General features: G+C 52.5%; 1 protein-coding gene and 1 non-coding gene across 10 annotated transcripts; both read right to left on the bottom strand.

Moving 5' to 3' along the window:
• Nucleotides 1–4667: 4667 nt before the first annotated feature.
• Nucleotides 4668–21546, bottom strand: Zmiz2 (zinc finger MIZ-type containing 2). Of its 9 annotated transcripts, none has more exons than XM_087909168.1 (20): nt 21470–21546; nt 15369–15533; nt 14777–14887; nt 14584–14698; nt 14036–14238; nt 13663–13846; nt 13208–13468; nt 12788–12967; nt 12136–12213; nt 11836–12004; nt 10980–11124; nt 10696–10906; nt 9852–9957; nt 9461–9618; nt 8065–8132; nt 7722–7790; nt 7222–7466; nt 6765–6934; nt 6438–6680; nt 4668–5751 (listed from the first exon to the last, which is right to left on the bottom strand). In XM_087909168.1, the coding sequence occupies exons 3-20, from the start codon at nt 14824–14826 to the stop codon at nt 5644–5646; spliced, it is 2763 nt and encodes a 920-aa protein (XP_087765294.1). In that variant the 5' UTR covers nt 14827–14887; nt 15369–15533; nt 21470–21546; the 3' UTR covers nt 4668–5643. The 9 variants fall into 9 exon arrangements, with proteins under 9 accessions (XP_087765294.1, XP_087765297.1, XP_087765296.1 ...); XM_087909171.1 differs by lacking the exon at nt 21470–21546 and adding an exon at nt 21110–21264 and having other exon boundaries at nt 14777–14890; nt 15351–15533; XM_087909170.1 differs by lacking the exon at nt 21470–21546 and adding an exon at nt 21110–21264 and having other exon boundaries at nt 15351–15533.
• Nucleotides 15045–15177, bottom strand: LOC125410512 (small nucleolar RNA U109). Its single transcript, XR_007235072.1, has one exon. It is a non-coding gene; the product is annotated as a small nucleolar RNA U109 (small nucleolar RNA).
• Nucleotides 21547–21755: the final 209 nt, after the last annotated feature.

Raw genomic sequence — 21755 nt, 5'->3', positions numbered from 1 at the left:
GGCCATTAAGCCCCACCCCAACACACACCATTCCTTAGCTGTGCCTGAGGCCTTGGGGGCTCTTTGAATGCTATTTTGAGTTTTTCCCTTCTTAAGATGGTACAGATTGGTCCCTGGAATGTTCTGGCTAATGCACACCTTCAGTAGGGGCAGGGGGATGCCCAGCCAGGAAAGAACTAGGGTATGGAAGTGAGGGAGGGGGCTCATTAATTCTCTTGGGCCACAGCTGAGACATCTTGCAAGAGAATGAAAATAAAACTTTAAACCTTAGCTTTTAGTGTTGTTTTGTGTTTGAAACCCTGGCTCATGTGTCCCAGGATAATTGAGCTCTTCACTCTCCTGCTTCCTCTCCGAAATGCTAGGATTCCAGGCATGCACCACTACACACAGCCAAGCAGTGGTGGCGCACGCCTTTAACTCCAGCACTCGAGAGGCAGAGGCAGGCAGATTTCTGTGAGTTCAAGACCAACCTGGTTTACAAAGAGAGTTCCAGGACAGCCAGAGCAACACAGAGAAACCCTGTCTTGAAAAAGCTCCATCCCGCTTGACCCGAAAAAGGTCAAGAGAATTTGGAGAAATGGCTCAGAGGTTAAGGGTTTGTGCCCAGATAACGACCCCCAGAGAGAGAGGCCCAGACTGTAATAATCAAGGTTTAATCAGCATAATACAAACATGTTTGGAACTCATCTCCATCCCCATTACAGCGAGGTAGAGAGGAGTTGTATCTCCTCTGTGGGGTAAGCTTTTAAAGGCATAACTACAAAGAGAATCTTTGAAGATGCTTTGGCACGGATGCAAGAACTTTTGCTCCCTCCCATTCTGCTAAGTCAGCTTTTTCCTTGTTTTTGGAGCAAGGCCACTGTTCCTGGGTTGACCATCTTTATCAGCCTGTACCAGGTGGCTGGCTGGGCTGAGCTAAGTGACCTTGTGCTCGGAATATCCCTGGTGGGAGAGGGGAAGGCCACTATCTTCCTGGGTAAACATTCTGCTAGGAAATTTCTTCTCGCCCCTTTGAGAATAAGGGGTGAGGGTTCCACAAAGGGCACAGACTGATCTTTCTAGAGGACCTGGGTTCAGTTCCCAGCATCCACGTGGTGGCCCATAACCATCTATAACTTAAGTTTTAGGGGAATCCAGTGTCCTCTTCTGACCTGCAGGGGCACCAGGTGCACAACAACACATGGTACACAAAATGCATAGAGGTGAAAGACTCATACACATTTCAAAAAAAAAAAATCTTTGTTCAAAAAGTCAGTTAACAGAGAGGTTCAGACCCTAAGATTCACTACATGAAGCTCAAAAGTGGGCAAATTTAAGGGTCCTGGGCATCTCTCGGGCTGGGCCAGTAGGCACGCTCAAGTGCAACCATCATACTTTTACACATCCCTTTTTTGTTGTGATAGTTAAAAACCATGGGGCAAGTGACCAATAACCTTTGAGACAAAAGGTGAATGGGGCGGGAGCCATGGCAGAAATGGTTCTGACGAACCTCTGATGGTGCTGATGTCTTGGCTTCTGTGAACCAAGGAGATCTAGAATGGATTTGGGGGCAAAGAGGGTTCCATTGGGAAGGGTATGGTGGCAGTAGGACGGGGCTCAGCCTGCCACACACATTGAGGATCTGCAGTCTCAGGAGGCTTCGTGTCCCCTCTTTAATGTCTGATATAATTCAACATGTGACACTGGGTTTTTCCTCAAGGGAAGATTTATAGCCAGGCAGAGGTGGCACATGCCGTTAATCCCAGCTACAGAGAAACCCTGTCTAGAAAAAAAAAAAAAAAAAAAAAAAAAAAGGGAAGACTTTTAATGACTGTCCCATCACTTTCCTGTAGGTCTGCTGAGAATTTATGTCTTGTAGGTTCTGTCTTGGCCATCTCTATTTCTGACAATTGGTCCATTTTATCTAAATTATCTGATTTGTTAACATAATTACCCTTCGTTTTTATTGTCTTTTCATTTCTATAAGATTGGTCTGAGCATTTTTCTCTCTCCCTTCTTCCACCCTCCCTCCTTCCTGCCGGCCGGTCGTGCTGGAGCCTGGGGCGTCTAAGCTGCACACCTAGCTCTCCCAATTCACTTGTTTTCCTAGTCAGCTTTTAAAGGCTTATCAAATTTGCTGGCAAAGAACCAACTTTGATGTTTTAAGGCACACATGTGTGTGCCTGCAGTACCTGCAAAAGGCAGCTGGTGGCATGGGATCCCCTGGAACTGGAATTAGCAGGTCGTTGGTGAGACCTTTTTATTTTGAGAAAGGGTTTCTCTGTAGCTTTGGAACTAGCTCTTGTATACCAGGCTGGCCTTGAACTCAGAGATCTGCCTGCCTCTGCCTCCCGAGTGCTGGGATTAATGGCATGCATCCACACCACCTGGCTGGTTGTGAGCCTCTTAATGTGGGTGCTGGGACCTGAAGTAGGAGCTGCAGGCACACTTCACTTTAGTCATCTCTCCAGCTCCCTTACCCAGATCTTCTCTCCTCCACGTCTCTGCCCTAATATTCCCTTCCTTGCTTGTACTCTCGAGGCTAAGTTTAACTTACTTCGCTTACTTCTAGTCCCTTTAAATATAAGGCTAGTACTGACTCGAGAACTCCACTTACTGAGACAGGGTTTCTCAGTGTAGCCCCGGCTATTATGGAACTCACTGTATGGACCAGGCTGGCTTCAAACTCACAAAGATCTGCTTCTGCTTTTTATTTCTAAGTATGTGTGTGAATGTTTTGCTTGTATGTATATATATATCTGTACATCTCATATACCTGGTGCCAAGGAGGCCAAAAAGAGTATTGAATGGATCCTTTGGAACTGATACAAATGGTCATGAGCTGCCATGTGAGTGCTGGGGCTCAAACACAGGACCTCTGGAAGAGCAGCCAGTGCTCTTACCTTCTGTGCCATCTCTCTAGCACTGAGAATTCCACCTTTTGAAAGTGGGCTATTGGCTGGGTTTGGTGGCCCATGCCTTTAATCCCAACATTTAGGAGGCAGAGGCAGGTGGATCTCCGGGAATTCAAGACCGGTCTGTTATCTACATAGTAAGGAAACCTTGTCTTAAAACACGCAAAAGTAGGCTATTGCACTCCCTTTGTTCTGCTCTTGCTGTGTTCTTTGAGTTTCAGAGTGTTGTGTTTTCATTCACTTCCTAACTCCTTTTTAACCTATTAGTTAGAGTCAGGTGTGCTAGTGCACACAACTCTAGCACTCAGGCAAGGCAGGAAGATGAGACTTGGCTGGGCTACATGGGAGCCTGTCTCAAAACCGGAAGTGGTATTTCCACATTTTCCTGATCTTTGTGCTAGTTGTCCACTGTGATTCATTCCACTGCAGAGATGACAGCGTCCAGTCTGAGACATGCTATGTCCTGGAACATAGTGCACTGAGAATGTGTATTCTGTATGTCAAGTCTAGCCAACTCTCCGAAGGTTATGTAATACTTGGCACACACACACACACACAAGACTATAATGACAAAGCCGGTGCAGTGAAAAGCCATGAAGCTCTCAGCCCTTACTGCGTCTCCACAGGAGCAAGTACATGCCCTCGCTTTGTTTACAGGCATGCACGTATAAATCCTGTGAGGCTCAGATTAGCTTTGAGCTTCTCCAATCTTGGTTTGGTTCTGACACCATTCACAACAGTGCACAGGCACTTGTCGGCTCTTCCCCAATCATATCCATTCTCTGAGGTCGCACTTCTGGGTGGTTGTCAGGTCCGAAAGAAACTCAGGACCAACAGCTAGCTACGGTGTTTATTAGCATAACAAAGCACAGGCTGGTTTCCAGGCTCTCAGTGTTGCAAATCCATGGTGGCGTCCTGACTCTTCCAGCCCTCCCCCCTAAATTTCTTCTTTTCTGTCCCTGCTCTGGGCTCTTCCTCGTATCTACAATAAAGACCTCCTCAGTCATACTACCTTGGAGTGATCATGTCCCCAGCTGTAGATTTTGATTGTCCCCCCTCATCTTCCCATGTAGATTAGGCTGGCTCAGAATTTGCAGCAACCCTGCCTTTTCTATAGAGTACTGGGATTACATGTGTGTGGTACCAGAACACCAGACTTGCCAACAGGCTGAGTAAATGTGTTGTCAGCATTCCGATCCAATCCAAGGAGGGCCAGCTCTTCCTTCTTCCCCAGTAGAGGCTACAGACAGGCCTGCTGTGCTGCCTAACATTCCCTTGGCCCTGGCCCGCTGTTGTGCCCCTCCCCCACCTTAGCAAGAAGACAGAAAAGCTGGAAATAGGCTCCTTAGGGTAAGAAGAGGACCACCAGTGTGTTCTCAAATGCGGGCAATCCTTCCCTAGGGTCTCACAGACAGGCAGCCCCCTCCATACTGGAGGGCAGGTGCTGGCAGCCCGCCGAGGATTCCCCTCACCCCTCCCTAGGTCTCACCTTTCCGGCTGCTCAGGCCTCTGGCTGTGCTGCAGTCACTTGACAGATAGCTGGCTCCCTGCCCTAGGGCACACCCAGGGAAGGTGACATGGTGGCAAATGTCTCCAGGGCAAGCCTGAGACACTTTACAAAATAGCTCTGCAACTGAAGCCAACATGGAAAATTCCAGGGCAAAGGAAATTTACCACAGCTCAGGGATAGCCTGAGTGTGGATGAAAACATCTAGACTTTCGTTTGGGAACAGGAAGACCACAGCCCCTCAGCACAAATGAAGGACTCAGGCAGGCCCACGAGGGAGTCCTTTAATAGATCGCACAGACAAGAGACACAACAGGCCAGCGCCCTGCTTGCAGGCCCAGGCGCTTTGCCAGCAGATGCAATGGCCTCCCCCACCTGGGTGTGGGCCACAGGGTGGAGATGAGGTGGTTTAAAAAACACAGCTGTACTAATTCTTCACTTTCACAGAAAAGAGGAACTTGGGGGAGCAGCTCACTAGAGAATTTACAGAGCTGAGTCTGAAAGCCCACCCCTAAAGGGGCTGAACCTCCGAGCTCCCCCTGAGCTGTCTGCATTCAGTAAGGGGCAGACACCACATGGAAGGCCCAGGTCAGTCCACAGAGGAACATGCTGGCTTACACAGCTGTCCCTCCCTTTCCCAGCTGTTGGCATTTCTACACTATGTACATTGTTGTGCTTTATTGCCCCCACCCCAGCCTCTGCCTGAAGCTCAGGGTGGAGGGGGGAACCCCCGGACCACATTCAGCTGGGTGAGAGCACCAGGCCCCCACAGGCTGGTGCTCTGTATCGTTCTGAGCCTGCCAGGCTCAAGCCACTGGAGCTGCAGACCAAGAGTATGGAGCCAGCCTTGCCAGCCAGCTCTTCTGAGGAGAAGCAGAAACAGAGGGTCAGTGCTGGACAAGATGCAGGCCGGGTGGGAGCAGGCAGGGCGGAAGGACAAGTGCAAGGCCATGAGTCTGGGGTGTAGGGTTGTGTGCACACGCAGCTGATGGGGCCTGCAGGGCACCTCGCAAGACCCATTCTGTAGCAGTGAGCTTGATAGAGGGTGGGTGTGAGGACCACTGGCCTGGGGCCCCTTGGAGCACAGGGCTGCTTCCAGTTCATCAGGGGCTGGTCCCAGCTCAGGGTGTGTGCATGAGGGATTCAGGGAGAATCACCAGGCATCCTGCGGGGCTGGGTGAGAAGGGAAGGCTGTGGTGAATCTGTAAGTGTGGCCTTGCCAGGCCAGGGGTTAACACACGATCAGTTGTTCTCAAAGAGCGAGAGCAGGTCATCGCTGCTGTTTGTGGGGAGGTCAGGTGGACCCAGGTAGGAGAGCAGTTCGTCAGGATTGGTCAGTTCTGGGAGCAGCTGAGGACAAAGCAAACACATTAGCAGCATTGGTCTCAGACCCTTCAGGTCCAGTGGCCATGCTGTCCTGGCCCTAGGCCCAGTGTGGATGCTAAACTGCCCTTCCCCTGGCAAATACTGGGCGCCTGAGAAAAGCCACCTGCCTGTAAGAAGCTGCCTGTATCTCCCCATGGATGGCTGCTACAGGATAAGAATAGCTCAGGACACGTTTCTCAACGCCAGGAGCCAGGGTGTACAACAAGAGGAGGCCCAGCTGTGCACCAGAGATGCACAGGCCCAAAAAGGGATCTCTAGTGCTGCTCCTCATCTTCCTTATGTGGAACCTCAGTAGTTTCTCTTATGGCCTAGGTACAGAGAACTCACTGTCTTTCATGCTTGTGCTCACATCCTGCCTGTGTTGTCAAGATGTAGAACTGAGCAAATGGCCAGGTCAAGCTGGACTTTGAAGACAGTGCTGTGGGTTTTCTTGGAGGCCTCACATACCTAGGTTCCAAAGTCTCTAATCTAAGGGCAGGTGGGTCATTAACCTGGCATCCTGTAGCTATTCCAGGTATCCAACCTGTGTGGAACAGCTGCTCTTGGGTGATTCACTGTCTTCCTTTCTATGAAGCAAGGTGGGTAGACCCAAGGACCGATGTAGACAGCCCCCAAAGGCTCCCACCCCCAACACAGGACGGGCTACTCACATCCAGAGCTGGTTCTGGGGCCTCCCCTGCCCCAGTCATGCTGGGAGGTCCCATCATGCCCGTGGCAGGATTGAAGGCCAATTCGCTGATGGGCCCTGTATTTGGTTGACCCAGGGACTGTCGGGATGGAGGGGGAGGATTTGGATGGTGTAGCTGGGAGCCTGGGGTGGGCCCGAGGTTGGGGGTGTGCAATCCTGGTGGTCCAGGATTATGGGCTGGGTCCAGGTGGCCTGCTGGTGCCATCTGAGGATGGGGAAAAGAACTTGTTAGAATAGCTCCAGGACCCTCTGGGGAGACTCTTACCGGACCTCTGGGCACAGCACTGACCTGGCCTGGGAGGCAAGGAGCAGACTTGTCTGCAGTCAGGAGGCTGCCAGGAATGTCAGATTGGTAGGACATGGGAGGTGGCCCCTGGGTGAACTCAGCAAGGTTTGGGGTGGTGGGTGTAGCAGATGGAAAGGATTCTGGGAAGGTTCCAGGCCCCAGGAAGTTGGAACCTACAAGAAGATGATCAGGAATGAGACCCACCACAACAAAGTGCAGTATGTATGCAGTGTGGGTCTTCAGGGGACACCCCAAACGGGACCAGTTCATTTCAGAAATAGTCCATGCAAGTTTTTCCGTAAAAAGCCTCACTCCAAATCAGAGGAACAGGGTGGAAAACTGAGTACCCTGTCAGTCAGGATACGAAGGATGGGCATCCTCAGCATGGATTCTGAGCTAGAGAGGATAAGTCATCTTCCCAGGGTCACCTGAGGTTCAAGTCTGGGTGTGCTGTACTCACCCTGGCTGGGGTAGTCGCTGGGGGCAGGGGCCGAAGGGGGCTGCAAAGGGGCAAAGGGGGCAGCGCCCGGGCCCAGAGCTGCGATCATCTCCATCACACTGGGCATGAGCACATGGGCGGGGCTCACAGTGCGGCAGCGTTTCAGCACTGGCCCGTCTGGCTCCTCCTTGATGTGCAGGTCAGGCTTCACAGGGACTGGCTTCCAGCTGCACGTGGGGTCGATGGTGATCTCCTCATAGTCTGAACTACGCAGGGAAGGATGGGTATTGGTCACTTGCCACCCAGCCAGCACCTGCTGCCACCCTCAGAGGTCAGGTTTCCAACCAGACCTGTACTCAAACCCTCTGCTACCCAGAACCTTCAGGACACTCGGCGGGTGTGTGTGTGGCCCTGGCCTGGAGTGGAGCTGCTTCACTGTGGGAAGAGGCTCCGAGGACTGCTCTTACTCCAGGACTACCTTCTGGTGGTACAGACGAGGGATGGCAGGAAGAGCCACTTACTTCTGAATGTAAATCAGGATACCCAGCATGTACTGGTCCACCTCCAGACCCTCCAGCAATGCCGTCTTACTGTAGAATGCAAAGAAGACTGGTCAGAAGGCCTAACCCAGCTGGGTAGAGGACCTACCATTTCTCCAGCTCTGTCTCCTGTGTGATGATTCTGTAAGGGACCCCTGTGAGTTCATGGCATATATTAGGTGACCACTATGATAGTCCAGTGTAAGGGGATACTGTGCAAGGTCACCTAGTAGGTTTCTGCTACTCTGGTCTGTGCTATGGAACACTTTTGACACTATTTCAAGTTCCACCCTTTAAGGAAGCGGCAGACACAAGACTGACTTACTTGCACACAGGGCACCTCCAGGTCCCCCGCTCACAGTTGAGCTGCAAGTATGACTCCAGGTCAAAGCACTGCAGAGAGATAGGGAGACAGGCCATTCATTACCATGGGTCAGTGAAAGGGGCTGTTCTGAATGTCTTCTGGAAATTGGGTTTATATTTAAGGTATCAGGTTTCTACTGCAGCATCATCTTAATAGGCCTAATTTGGGGTACCCCAAGCAGCCCTCCCCAGCACTGCCATGCCCCAGGATCAGGAAGTTGTATCCATAGGGAATCTCTTGGCTCAGGGCAGTTGTTAAAAGGAAGAACTGGGCTAAGGCTGTAGCTCAGTGGCAGAGTGCTTACCTAACATGCATAAAGCCCTGGGTTCAACCCCTAGCACCACCTCCAAAAAAAGAAGTTTATAGGACAGAACACCACTATGCAACCATATGTAGCATGCAGTTACTTGGCTAACACTGGTTATTTCTTGCAGATGGGAACTCTAAAGGTGGGCAGGAAGAAGGCTGCACCCATATCCCTATACCTTTTAAAATGGAACCCCATGAATACAGTAAGCAGCAAAAATATAGTGAAAACTGTACTGGGTATGGTGGCACACATCTTTAATCCCAGAGCCTGGGAGGTGGAGGCAGGTGAATCTCTGTGTTCCAGGCCAGCCTAGTCTACATAAACAGTTTTCCAGGACAGTCGGCTACATGTCACAAACATACTTTTACAGGAAAAACTGTGATTATGTTTCAAAGGAGCAAGAGGGCCACGCTCCCGTGGTAAGGTCTGCCTTTTTGGTCTGACAGTTGAGCTCAGATTCCATCTGCCAAAGAGGATGAGGCTCAAGTGTCAGCACAAAATATTGTTTTCTCCAGTGCCTGAGTACAGGGATGTCTGTCTGCAAGCGCAACACTGGCAGTCTGGTAGGCTGAGGTAGGAAGATCAGGAAATCAGGTTTATCCCCAGCTACAAAGTGAGTCTGAGGCCAGCCTGGGACACATGAGACCATGTCTCAAGGGGGAAAAAAATCTGAGACAGATTCTCATTATGTATCCCAGACTGGCTTCACTTTAAGCTCCTACTGCCTCAGCCCTCTGGGTGCTGGGATTACAGATGTGTATTGGGATACCAGGCAAAAAATCTTTCCCTAAGTTGCTGATAAACATGCTTTTATAACTGGAGCTCTTACTGGTTACAGCTATGGACAGTACTGTGCATGTTTTAGTTGGGTAAATGCCAGAAGCAGCCCCTCCTGTGGCTCATGGTTTCTTTCTTTCTAATGCTAATGCATCTTTCTCAGTTTCTAGTTTAGATTCCACTCAGTACTGGGTTGGTCTTCGGGTTGCTTCACAAACTCAAGACATTTTAAGGGCAACAAATTCCAACAGAGGGCTAGTGACCACGCACCTGTATGTGGCGACAGTCGTGACCACGGGCTGGGAGCTGGATCCTGCGGAAGGTGATGGGGCACTTCAGGGACACCTTGATAGCCGTCTGCTCCACCCCATCCTCTCCATTGGGCCCAGGGGTGCCAGGGATGGTGCCGCTACTGAAGTTCCGCTTTACTGACATTGACAGGGGAAAGGACTTGAGTAAAAGTCTCCAACACTCTGAGGCTGTGAGCTGGTGTGCTAACCAGGGACCCAGTCATTCCTCAATCAGTGCCTCTAAGGAGTTGCCTGGAGGTAACCAGTGCTCCTTGGGAAGAGCCACCAGTCTGAGAGGAAATGGTCTCTGTGCCACACCGCAGGGTTCAGCCTGGGACAGCCCAGATGGCTGAGGAGTAGGAACCACTCACTCTTGGTGATGCAGTGCTCAGCTGGCAGGAGGCGCTTCTTGAGGAGGCCCTGCAGCACAGAGCGGACAGACGGACGGTGCACCAGTTGCAGCACGAAGAGGTGAGACTGCAATAGAGTGACGGACGTTACATGGAGGGCGGGAGCCTGGGAGGTAGCAGATGGTTCAGGGGGGATGTGTTTTTAGAAGTTAATTCAAGGGGTGTCAGGCAGGGAGGGATGAAGCCTAGCATGGACAGAAGCCAGGCCAGCTACCTTCCCAACAGCTAGGCCCTCCTAAGTGCTGACGCACAGGTAGGGGCTTTCCTACTTCTCTGGGCCTCAGGCAGGGGCTCTGAGCTTCAGCCACACTGCACTATCTCATGCTCTGCAGGGCACTTTGCTCCAACCACTGTCTAGTTTTCTCCTCTGTCAAAACACAATCACCTCAAGTCCTTGGCACAGTCTCCTGCTTGTCACACCCACTCTCCTGAAATGAAATGGTATCTGAGCCACCCTATGTTCAGGCCCCTCCATCGGTGTGGCTCCTGGTAGCCTGCAGCTCAAGGTTAATTAGGATCCTGTCCACTGGAACCTGGCGAGGCCCAGGCCAGGCCAGGCGGCAGGCACATCTTCCATGAGCTTCCTGCGCTTGGCTTTCTGATATAACTAACATGAGCATTAAATCTGTCCAGTGCAATCTAACTGGGAAACGGGGTGGATTTAACTGGCTCCCTTTTCTTCAAGGACAAAGACCCTCCCCAACAAGCTCCCAAGCCCACATGAGCGCTGATGGTCTGGGTGGTCTCTGCCTGAACCCAGCCTGAACCCTGACAGACCCTACCCACAGCCCCGCAGGCTACCCACGCAGCAGCAGGCGGTAACGGTGATCTGGATCGTGTTGCGACCTGGCTGGCACACGTGCTTCAGGTAGAGGGGCTTGTGCGAAGTCTTGTTGTCTCCACGCTCAATGCTGAGGGGTGTGGCGTTGACGCTGACCTGCACAGACGCTGGCCAGTTGGTGTTCATCTGTCGGTCCTCATGGTGGTAGCACTTGAACTGCAGCTCCAGGTCAGGCCTAGAGGGAAGAGGTTGACAGGAGCCCACACCGTGCAGCTGGGGCCCAGGGGCAGAATGGTAGTGGGACTCACCTCAGCATCAGTGTCTTGTAGACAGAGTCTCGGAGCTGGAAGACATGGTTGCTCACGGCCAGGTTGTGCTGCAGGCGGAAGGGTTCCAGGACTACCCCATCTCGAACTGGGAAGGTCAGGCGCAGCTCATCACAAGGGCCACTTCCTGCAGGCAGAGGTATGCTGGCCATGAGTTTGACACCTTTCCAAGGCCCTCAAGAACACTTCTGCACCTAGAGCCCCAAATCCTAACCTAGCCCCTGCCAGAAACTCTCAAGAGGGCTCTGAGATGCCCCACGTGGGACTCCTACTAGTGTCTCTACTCAAAGTGGGCCCCCAGTCCTCATGTTCTGTTCTGCTCAGCCATCTAGCAGTCTGGATCACATTCTGAACAGACACAGGACATGCTCCCAACCTAGAAAACACATTCAGACTGGGCCACCTGCCATCACCCTATGGTTCAATGGAAAGTTTTAGGAAGTTATCTTTTTTGTTGTTGTTGTTCTTCGAGACAGGGTTTCTATGTGTAGCCCTGACTGTCCTGGCACTTGTTCTGTAGACCAGGCTGGCCTTGAACTCACAGAGATCTGCCTGCCTCTGTCTCCCAAGTGCAGGGATTAAAAGGCGTGCGCCACCATTGCCTGGCAGGATGTTAGGTTTTTTTTTCTTTTTTTCTTTTTTTTTGCAAACAGCAAGAGGATTCTTTATTGTTGAAGGCGCCAAGAGGATGTTAGCTTTTGCAGGGGCCTGATATATAACCATATAACCATTCTGCGTTGTATGAAGCTGGGTCTTGGGCTTTCCCTGTAGGACTCTCTGAGTCCTGATTACCCCAGCCACCTAAGTCTCATGTTGGCTGTTGTCCTTAAACACTCACCAGAGGGTGACGGGTGCAAAGAGCTGAGGCCTGGCTTGAGGTCAGGCAGGAAAGGAGACTTGACTTCCTGGCTTGGGGACATGTAGGGAACATTGCTGCTGGGCGTCATGGGTGGTGTGGGATTCCCCGGCAGTGGGGAGCTGGGGTAACCAGGGATGGAACGGGAAGGCTGTAGAGGTTGAGCATAAACAGTCAAAGCAGAATGGCAGAGTGGGAGGGTAGTCTGCTCACGGAGCACCCCTCTTTCCATATGCCCACCCTGTGAGCCTCCCAGCCCATCCGCCCTGCCAAGCCCCGTACCCCACTCAAGCCAGGCTGGCTGTAGCTGATGCTGCCCCCGTTGAAGCTGGCGCCCTGCCCGTTGAACTGCTCTGTGGGCTGTGGGAAAGAAAACTGAGTGTGCCTGGGGCTCCAGCCTGCCCCCCACTGACCCCCTAAGCCCAATCCCAGAGTCTGCACCACACACAGGTGCTGATCTGTGCATTGTCTACACTCCCCATAATCTGTAAGAAACATCACTGATTTCATAAAGTAAAAAGTTAATACTAAGGGAACAGGAGTGGCCCTTTAAGTCGGAAGAACTCCTTTCTTTCCCTACCACATCATCATGCTACTCTGCCTCCCCAGGCTCCCAGTGAGGTGTGCTCACCCTCCATATGCCCAGATAGGGTGCACTGCCAGCAGGGGCCTGTCTCTTAGACAGGAGTCAGGATGTGGGGGTAGATGGGTAAGGAGTGAATGCACAGAGTTGTCAGAATGGCTTGGAAGTCTGCTTGCTGCTTCCTACACCAAATATCCACAGAGAGACAAAGATGTATGGACCACAGAATCAGACTGGTCACCCTGAGAGCTGTTCTTACACTGACTAAAATTCCCTGGCCAGCCGGCCGAAAGGTCCCCACTGAGTCCCACGACACTCAAGCCAGCACAGGCCCTTGGGAGCCAGTCCTACCTTGTAGTGCAGTCCTGTGGAGCCAGGTGCAGACAGAGAAGGGGCCATGCCCTGCTGCAGGGGTAGCCTGTGTCCAGGGTAAGAGGAGGCAGGGCCAGGGGGTTGCCCAGGACCAGGAGCATATTGGGCAGTGCTGGCTGCATACTGGCCTCCTTGCAGATACTGCTGCCCAGGGTACACCTGAGAAGAAGCGATGCCCAAGGAAAGAAAGAGTTATCAAGGGAAGCTGTTTGGTGTGTGTGTGTGTGTGTGTGTTTGTGTGTGTGTTGGTGGCGTTGGGGGGAGGGGTCTCTTCTCTTCATGATCCTGCCGGGCACAGTAGTTCTCTCTCACAGCAGAAGCCACCCTTATCCTAACTCTGGGTCTACTTGGTAGGGACTCATCATCTAGGACCCCAGACTGAGCAAGCAAGACACTCACCTCTGAATAGGCTCTCTTGACGCCCTGTCGGGGCAGTGGCTGGGCCTGAGGAGGCCCAGGGTACCCATGCTGAGGCAGTCGCTGTCCTGCATACAAGGGTGTCATGCCTGCTGCCCGGGTAGGGTTCATGGCCATGGAGGAGAGGCCAGAGGGGCCCATCATTCCTCCCATGCCAGAAGGACTCATGCCAGGGGGTACACTGGGTCCTCGGGGACCGCCATGCTGCAGAAACTGGCTGTTAAAAGACTGCCCAGTTCCCATCTGAGAGGAGAAAGAAGATGGATGGTTCGGACCCGCTCTCAGCTGTTCCCAGCCCTCTCTCCTTTCCCGTGCCTCTTCCACTGGCTTCATGAGGTCCCAGAACAGTCCCCACTTGTCCCCACAACCCACTGTGGCAAGTCCTGCAAGCCCACCCATACTTGCAATCGCATAGAAAGAACTTGAGGGGGCCTCACCGCTCCATATTGGCTTAGCTCCTGGCTCTGCTTCTCCTGCAGGGCAGCCACAGTGGCCGTGGCCGTGGCTGTGGCGGTGGCTGCGGCAGCAGCCATAGCAGCTGCAGCTGCTGCTTGTGTGAAGTCTGTTGAGGGTCGCGCAGCATGTGAGGGGAGGGCCAGGCCTCCAGGGCCACCTGCATACCTGCAGGTGATATAGGATTGTCTCACTCTCTACAATAGCTTGCTCTGAGACACACAGCACTTGGGAGTCCACTCTTCCACTCTTCCACTGTGGCTACTGGAGTTAGTGGGGAAGCAACAGGCAACATCCAACCCTTTGGCAGCACCTGCCAGGCTGACAGCTTCAAGCCAGGTGAGGGGCCCCGCTTACCCAGTGGTGAAGCTGGATCCCCCAGGGTAGCCCCCGCGGCCATACACGCCTTGCTGTACGTAGCCCTTGCTAGCACCACCTTCAGCAAACGCCTGCTGTCCCAGGCACTGCGGGGAGGTCAAGGCAGAGCTGCCACCTGCCACACCAGGCATCATGGAGCCACCAGGGGGGCTTCCTGCAGGGCCCATGGGGTTCCCCAAAACCTACAAGGAAGTGGGAGTCACCAAAGAGAACCAGCCAAACCACTGTCTTCAAGACATAGCTCTGAAGGGTTAGAGGCCAAGAGAAGCCTGACAAGTGGGGGCTTGTGATTGGAAGAGTGGCTGTCTACAGTTCTGACTAGGGTGGTCTATGGAGCCAGCCAGGGGAAGGCATCCCATGACAATACAGAAGAAAGGCACCTAGCGATTTGAGACCCTCAGGAAGCCCCATCCTGTGCTCCAGCCAGTCCCTGTAGCCCTTTGCTCTTGAAGCCCTGAGATGGTAGAGGCACCACCAAGGCTTTCAATCCTGAGGGCTAGAGGAGCTGGGCCCAGGTGCATACTCACCTGGCTTTGAGTTGCGTTGCCAACTCCCCACACAGTAGTAACCACGGACAGTGACCCGGCTGGCTGAGTGGCACTTTGTTGCCAAGGCACAGACTCATATGCAAATGAACCATCACTACAGAGAGAGTAGCTTGTAAGGAGGGGTCAGAAGGCCTAGGGCTTGCTAGAGGCAGGCCACAGAGCCCACACTCACCCGTGTGGCGCAGGGGGCAGGGCAGGTTTCATGGGGTTCATGGGGTTCATTGGTGACAGAGCAGCCTACAGGCCAGATGTGCCAAAACTTCTCTAGGAGTTGTTGCTCCGGCTGCTGGACAGGAGGGAGAGGACAAGAGCTTAGCCGAGCAAGAGTCCTTTGCAGTAGCATATGGACAGAGCAAAGGCAGGGCTGGTCGATGTCAGCCTAGAATACAGTGCAAAGCAACTCTAACAAGGGCCCTCCCATCTCTTTTTCCTTTTTCCTTTAATGTAGAAGAAATATACAACTACTCAACCTCTACTCTAAGATGGTAGCCCTGAGAACTCCTTGACAATGTAGCATGTTATGAATACATTCCTACTCCCAAACAAAACAGGGGCAGATATGTCTGTATGCGAGGGTCCTGCCATCTTAAGCCATTGAACCAACCCTGAAAGAGGGCTCTGATCTCAAACACTCTACACACCCTTTCCCATACTCTATCCACATAAAGTCAGGCAGCCCTCTGCAGGTCCCTGGAGTGGAGGGCCAAGGGCCAATCAAGGTAGCACCTCCTCAAAGTCTTACCCACCCTGGGCAGCCCAATGACCTGAGAGGGAGCAGAGCCAAAGTGTCCTTTGAGGCGGGGGCTGGCAAGGTCAGGAAGCAGATGTGGAAAGACAATCCATCCACCAGCTTGGTCTTGGGGAGGCTGTACCAACACGGCTGAGGCAGGACACAGGCACCAGCCCAGCTCCTGGCTGGCAGGTTTTTCCTATCAAGAGGGTAGCAGAAGGGCTTCAGGCTATAGGACCCTCAAACTGACCCAGATGACTTAGGGGAGTGGGTGACTGTAGAGTATCGGGCCAAGCAGGCAATCCTGTTCCCCACAGACCCATCTGTGACACTTGTGAGTTCCCAACAGGGCAGTGACATACACAGTACAACAGGTGCGGGGGGCGGTATCCGCAGACACAAAAGCCCCTGATGTAACTAAGTTTCTCAGCAATAGTGAGAGCATGTTAAACCACATCTACAAGATGGGACCAACTGGGCTTCATCCACGGAAAACCACAGCAGTGGCTGGTAGACAGGGGACCTGTAGCCAATGCCAGGAAATCTATTGCTTTGGTGCTAGGTCTGTGCTCCCATGTAGCTCCTGAGTTGGAGCGGCCACAGCTCCAGGAGGCTTCCAAAGTCATGTCTTCCACATTGCCACAGCCAAGCTCCTTCTTAAAACAGGCTCAGACATTCCCCAGGACCAGACTGTTGCCGTTCCCAGAGCCTCATTTCCTCAGGTCCTCGCATACTCTGAACCACCTGTATGCCTACCTCTGCCTGGTCTTACTAGAGAGACACAGCAGTCACATGCCAGGTACTTCTCAGGGGACCCTGAGGTAAGGCTGGGTGCTTCTGTCCAGAACCCCTCTGCCATAGTAAGGCTATGTGACTGACACGTGTACCTTCTGAAACCTGCTGAAATCTGCTGAGTTCCCTCTTGCTGCTCAGCATTACAAGCCTCCTGTCCAGGGGAACAAGAGATACCCCAGCACCCACTCAGCCTTGGGACAGACATTCCTATGTGCTTACCGGGGTCTCAGAGCTCACCACAGACATGGAGGCTCTGCAGAGCCAAGCTACACACACAGCCCTAGAGCAGGCAAGAGAAAGCAAGGACAGGGACTGTGACTTAGCCCTACTTCCGGAGATCCTTCCCACGCCCAGCAGCAGGGGCAAAAAAGCCCCACTTATGGCAGTCTGACCCCTAACCCTCAGAGGCAACCAGATTTGGTTCTGGCCTCTTCCAAACCAAGTCCTGCCTAGGCAGCAGAGGCCAGGATGTGCCAGCTTGGCAGCAGAGGTTGGCATCCCTGCAGCTACTGCCTGGTCCTGGGAGGATGACCTGGGAAGAGGAACTTGTCAACAGACAAGTCCTCCTCCCAAGACCGGACATATGGGGCCTGGAACAACCAGGTGGATGTCAGGAATTATGATCTATTTTTTTTAATAGAAAGTGGCATAATTTAATGGAAGAGAATAAAGATGGGGAAATAGCCACACAAACACTCCTAGGGCACCAGAGTAATCCAGGGGGGAAGGACATCTACAACAAGTGTGCAGAACAACTGGAGTTCCATGGTAAACAAAACCGACGGGGCAACCCCGCATCCAGTTTAGCGGCAGAGCACCTGCAGGAGCATGTACCAGGGTCTGGGTCTGAACCTTAGTACTGCAAAGACGACCAATTCATACCTATATCAAAATGAACTAGGTACTGGGTTTAAATGTAAAATAGAAAACTAAGATGTTTAGAGAAAGGTAAAAGAAACTACAGGATCTAAGCTAGGAAAAAGTTCTTAGATTTGACACCAAAAGGCATGATTCATTAAGATAAACTTGGCTTTATCAAAATTAAAAATTTTCTGTGAAAGATTTGCTAAAAGCAAGCCACCTGTTCCAAATGAGGTGGCATCTAGAATATATAAAAAATTTTAATTAGCAAAACAAAATCCAAATTAAAAAATCAGCAAAACACATGAGTAAACTTCTCCAAGGAGAACACAGATGCTAATTAACCCAAGAACAAGCACTCGGCAACTTGTCAGGAATATAGGTTAAAGCACGAGGAGGCATTACAGAACATCCAGAAGAACAGCTGAGATAAAAAGTGACATCACAAAACGCTGGCAAGGAGAAACTAGACCTCACAAACATTACCCAAGGACCATAAATAGCATAGCTACTCTGGAAAAGTTGGCCATTTCTGTAAATCCAAGCTTGAAGTTACCAAAGTACAAGAGAGCAACTCTACTCTAGGGCAATGTCAACTCAGAAAATGTCAACTTAAGTTCATGGAAAAACTTGAATGTATTTATTCGTTATAGCCAAAAACTGGAAACAACCTAGGTGTCCTTCAATGAAGGACATTCACATCAATGTAGATCAACCCACAACCCAGATGCTAGAAGCAACACACCACTGCTAACATACTACAACCTATTCGAGATGAATCTCCCAGAAACTGTGCTGAGTGCAAAAAGCAAATCACTGGTGCTATAGTATTCGTTTTCTGTCAAAATTAGGGAAATTGTAAATGGGTGAACAGTGGCCAGGGGTTAAAGGGAGGGCGGGGAGTGTGATCTTCCAAGTCTGTAACTTGAGTAGAAGGAAGCCGGGTGTGAATATAAACACACAACAGGAAGGTTCCTCCCAACTGTAGCAATGAGCTGTCCCAGACTGATGTTGTACTACAGTTTTGCAAAATGTTACCATTTGGGGGAAACTGGGTAGAGATACAAAGACTCTCTCTGCAATATTTCTTACAACTGGATACAGCTACAATTATCGCTATCTAAACAAAACCTTTAGCTAAACAAGGGTATGGTGGCCCAGGCCTATAATCCTAGCACTGAGGAGGTAGGGGCAAGAGGACCAGAAGGTCAAGGTCAATCTAGAAAATGAGTTCTAGATTAGCCTAGTGTGGTGGTGCCTACATAAAATCACAGCAACTGGGAGACCAAGGCAAATGATCACAAATCCAAGGCTTGTCTAGGTTACACAGTGAGACCCTGCCTCAATAAATTAAAAAAAAAAAAAGGGTCAAGCAGCGTGCACACCTTTAATCCCAGCACTTGGGAGACACAGGCAGGCAGACCTCTGTGAGTTCGAGGCCAGCCAGGGTAGCTAAGTCTGTTACACTGAAAAACCCTGTCTCAAAAAAAACAAAACAAAACAAAACAAAACAAAAAAACCTCCAAAAAACAAAACAAAAAAACCCCAACTTTAATTACAAAAACATTACCACAAAACCACACCATCAGAAACAGCCAAACCTCCCCTCAAATCCAAACCTGGTTAGGTTGGCCAGAGCCACTTGTTGTCCCAAGCACTGGGAGGGAACCAGGCTGGCTAGGAAGCAGGCAAGTGAGCCCTTGTCTCATTTCAAGTCACCTAAGCCAGTCAACACTCACCATCAGAGCATCCCAGTTAGCTGGTGTGACAGGCTGCTGGCCCCACCCAGGGTCATTAGAGCAGGCTGAGTCCTGAGCCTTGCATCTTTAACACACCTGACCACAGTTTGAGAGATCTGATCTAGGAAGTGCACAGAATTGGGGGGAAGAGAGAAGGACAGGTATAGGGTGGGAAGTCACCCACAGGAGCCTTTTACATCATAGGAGCCTGGGGAATTCCACCCACAATGCTTCTCTGCTGTGGACAGAGACCACAGACACTTCCAGTTCCCCCTAAGCATGTCTCTGCTCGGAGGACTTCCTGCTAAACTCCTGAATTTACACCTCAACTTGTAGGTCTTGCGGGAGGACCCTGGGACTCCAGATCTGGTATCCAGTGGACCCTTTGCTAATTACAGGGAGACAGTCTATGTATGAATGTCGACCCCCCTCCTACCTCCAAGACAGGACTGGGAAAGAGGCGTGAACTCTCTGTGCGCCACCTGCAGCTGGAAGCAGGTCCCCCAAAGCTGCTCTGACATCAAGTCAGTTTAGGAACACAGTCTCCGGAGGTCAAGTCATGTCTCCCTTCAGGCAGAGCTCCAGAGAACTTGCTTTCCGGGTGTCCCAGAGTCACACTCCAAGTGTCCCTTCTGAGCAGCTAAGGGCCCAAACTCAGGCAACATTCCTGCACCTTCTCAACAGCCCACAAATCGTGACTCAATGCCTCCAAAGTTCCAGGGTTAGGCTCAAACTCAAGAAATTCAACTCAAATAAACTCAACTCAAGTCCCAAGAGGAATCTGCGCCTTTAATCCCAGTACTCAGGAGGCAGGGGCAGGTGGGGTCTCAGAGTTCAAGGTCAGCCCAGTCTGACGGAGTTCCAGGACAGCCAGGGCTACCCTGTCTCAAAACAAATAAACAAAAAAGAAACTGGTATCATCTAAAGACTCCAGAAAAATGAAAGTCCCAGGAAAGGGTGAGGTGTGTAAACTGTGGTCCGAGCCACTCAGGAGGTTGGGGCAGGAAGATCATTTATTTAAGCCTAGGAGTTCAAGGCAATGCAATAAAATCACATGACATGGGGGGGGGAGGTCTCAAGTGTGGCGGAAGCAGTTCCTAGTATCAAAGAAACATAGTTAAGTGCCCAGAAGGCTTAGAGGTCCTGCCTGCTCTGTATGTAAGGCAACAATACTTCCTCAGTGTGCGGACTTCAGGAATGAGCATACGCCAATAAATAGTCCAACGGCTGAAGGGACAACCAAAACCTGACTTCAGTTTCCAATTTTTAGAACAGGGATCAGGAAGCCATTCTAGGATATATGGCCATCTTTATGTCCTCAGGCCTTAGAAATCTAATCTGGTAATCAGGATGCTCCCTCAACATGCTGTCTCTCAGAAGTCTACTTGCTTATCCTCTTTATCCCTCCAGCCTGTAACTGCCCCCCTGGGAGCACATCAGGACCCTGGTGAGTAAGGTTAAGCTTCCCTCCTCTGTTACCACTCTCAAGTGTCAAGGGATGCCGTTGGTGCTGGCTTTGCCAGGACTTGATGGCGAGTACGTGTTCACCCTACCCATATTCACCGTGGTCTCAGATCAGGTCACATTTGTGACGGCGCTATTTGTGTCCCTGTGAAATTTTCTGCAATAACACAAACGAGTTAAAGACATCACCAAAGACTGTCTCTAACTACTAAAAGGAACCCTGGGGAGGATGGAGGGGGGGCGAGTGGGGCAGGTGATGGAGTAGGAAAGGGACTGGGTGCTGAGAACAGGATACCTTGAGAGAACGGGATACTTGCGCGCGCGGGGGGTGGGGGGGCACTGGGCACCTGAGAATGGTGTTCAGGGTACCAAAGAGAACAAAAAATCTAGGGGAGAGTAAGGCACCTTCGTTCCTGAGCTTCAGTTTGGAAAAGGGTGTTTCCGTCAAAAACCTGGCCAGGGACTGACAGGTCAGCGTCCTCAGTCTAGGAGCCGCGCAGCTCCTCCTAGGGCCACTAACGGCTACCAACCGCCCCCCCTCCCACATCACCCAGATGGTGAGCACCTAAGTGGGAACCGAGGGGCGCACTGTGAAGGTGAGCCTGCCCGGCTCCAGAGCTGGAACGACAGGTTGAGATGAGGGCCCATCAGCCTCCTCCGCTCAGGAGGCCCCCCAAAGGCCACTCGCACCCCTGGGCCATCCCCAACAAAGGCTTAGCGGATGGGAAAAAGAGTCCGACGGCTCGGTACGGGGGGGCAAGTACCCGCAGGTGGGCGGCAGAGCCGGGCCGAGGCAAAACCTCGTCCGGCGCCTGGGACTGGCCGCACCTGCCACCGCACCTGCCGCACCTGCGCGCCCGCCGCCCGCACTTGCCTGCGGTGCCCCGCGCCGCCCCGCGCCCCCCAGCCCGCTCACCTCCGCCTGGCCCGGCCCGGCCCGTTGCCGCGGCCCCTGGCCCGCGCAGCTCCATGCGCTCAGCCCGCCCTCGGCGCCGCCCGCCGCCCCCGGGCCGCCGCCGCCCGCGCCATCGCGCCGCCGCCGCTTGGAGGGCACAATGGAGCCGCCGCCGCGCTCTTCATGCATATGCATGACGCCGCGCCGCCGGCCCCGCCCCCCAGGCCAGAGCAGCGGAGCCCCGAGCGGCGCTCCGTAGGCTCGGGCAGGAGCGAGTGCGGGCCTGCATGGCCGGGCCGGGCCCGGGCTGGGCCTGGCGGCGACCGGCTACCGAGCAGCCAGTTCCGTGCGCCGGGCCTGCACCCCGCACCCCTTCCGAACCTTTGCGATCGCAGCGTCAGGGGAGCCCGGTGCGCTTCCTGCTGCTGTCCTCCGGGGCGGGGCCGGCAGGGGCGGGGCCGTGGAGGGGGCGGGGTCACGGTGGGGCAGGCTTGGCCTGGGCCTGGCCCCAGCCTGGCAGTCTGTCTGGATCGTAACTGTGTACTGGCTAGGTCCCTCCGGAACCTGAGACCTTCATGGCGGCCGACAGCGTTTTAAAGACAGGGACCCAGAGGCCCATCGCGGAAAATGAAAACCACGTATACCTGCCCAGACAGCCTTCTCCACA

Source organism: Myodes glareolus, chromosome 8, assembly GCF_982192425.1.
Source record: "Myodes glareolus chromosome 8, mMyoGla1.1, whole genome shotgun sequence".
NCBI lineage: Eukaryota > Metazoa > Chordata > Mammalia > Rodentia > Cricetidae > Myodes > Myodes glareolus.
This window is presented reverse-complemented; position numbering and strand designations above follow the sequence as displayed.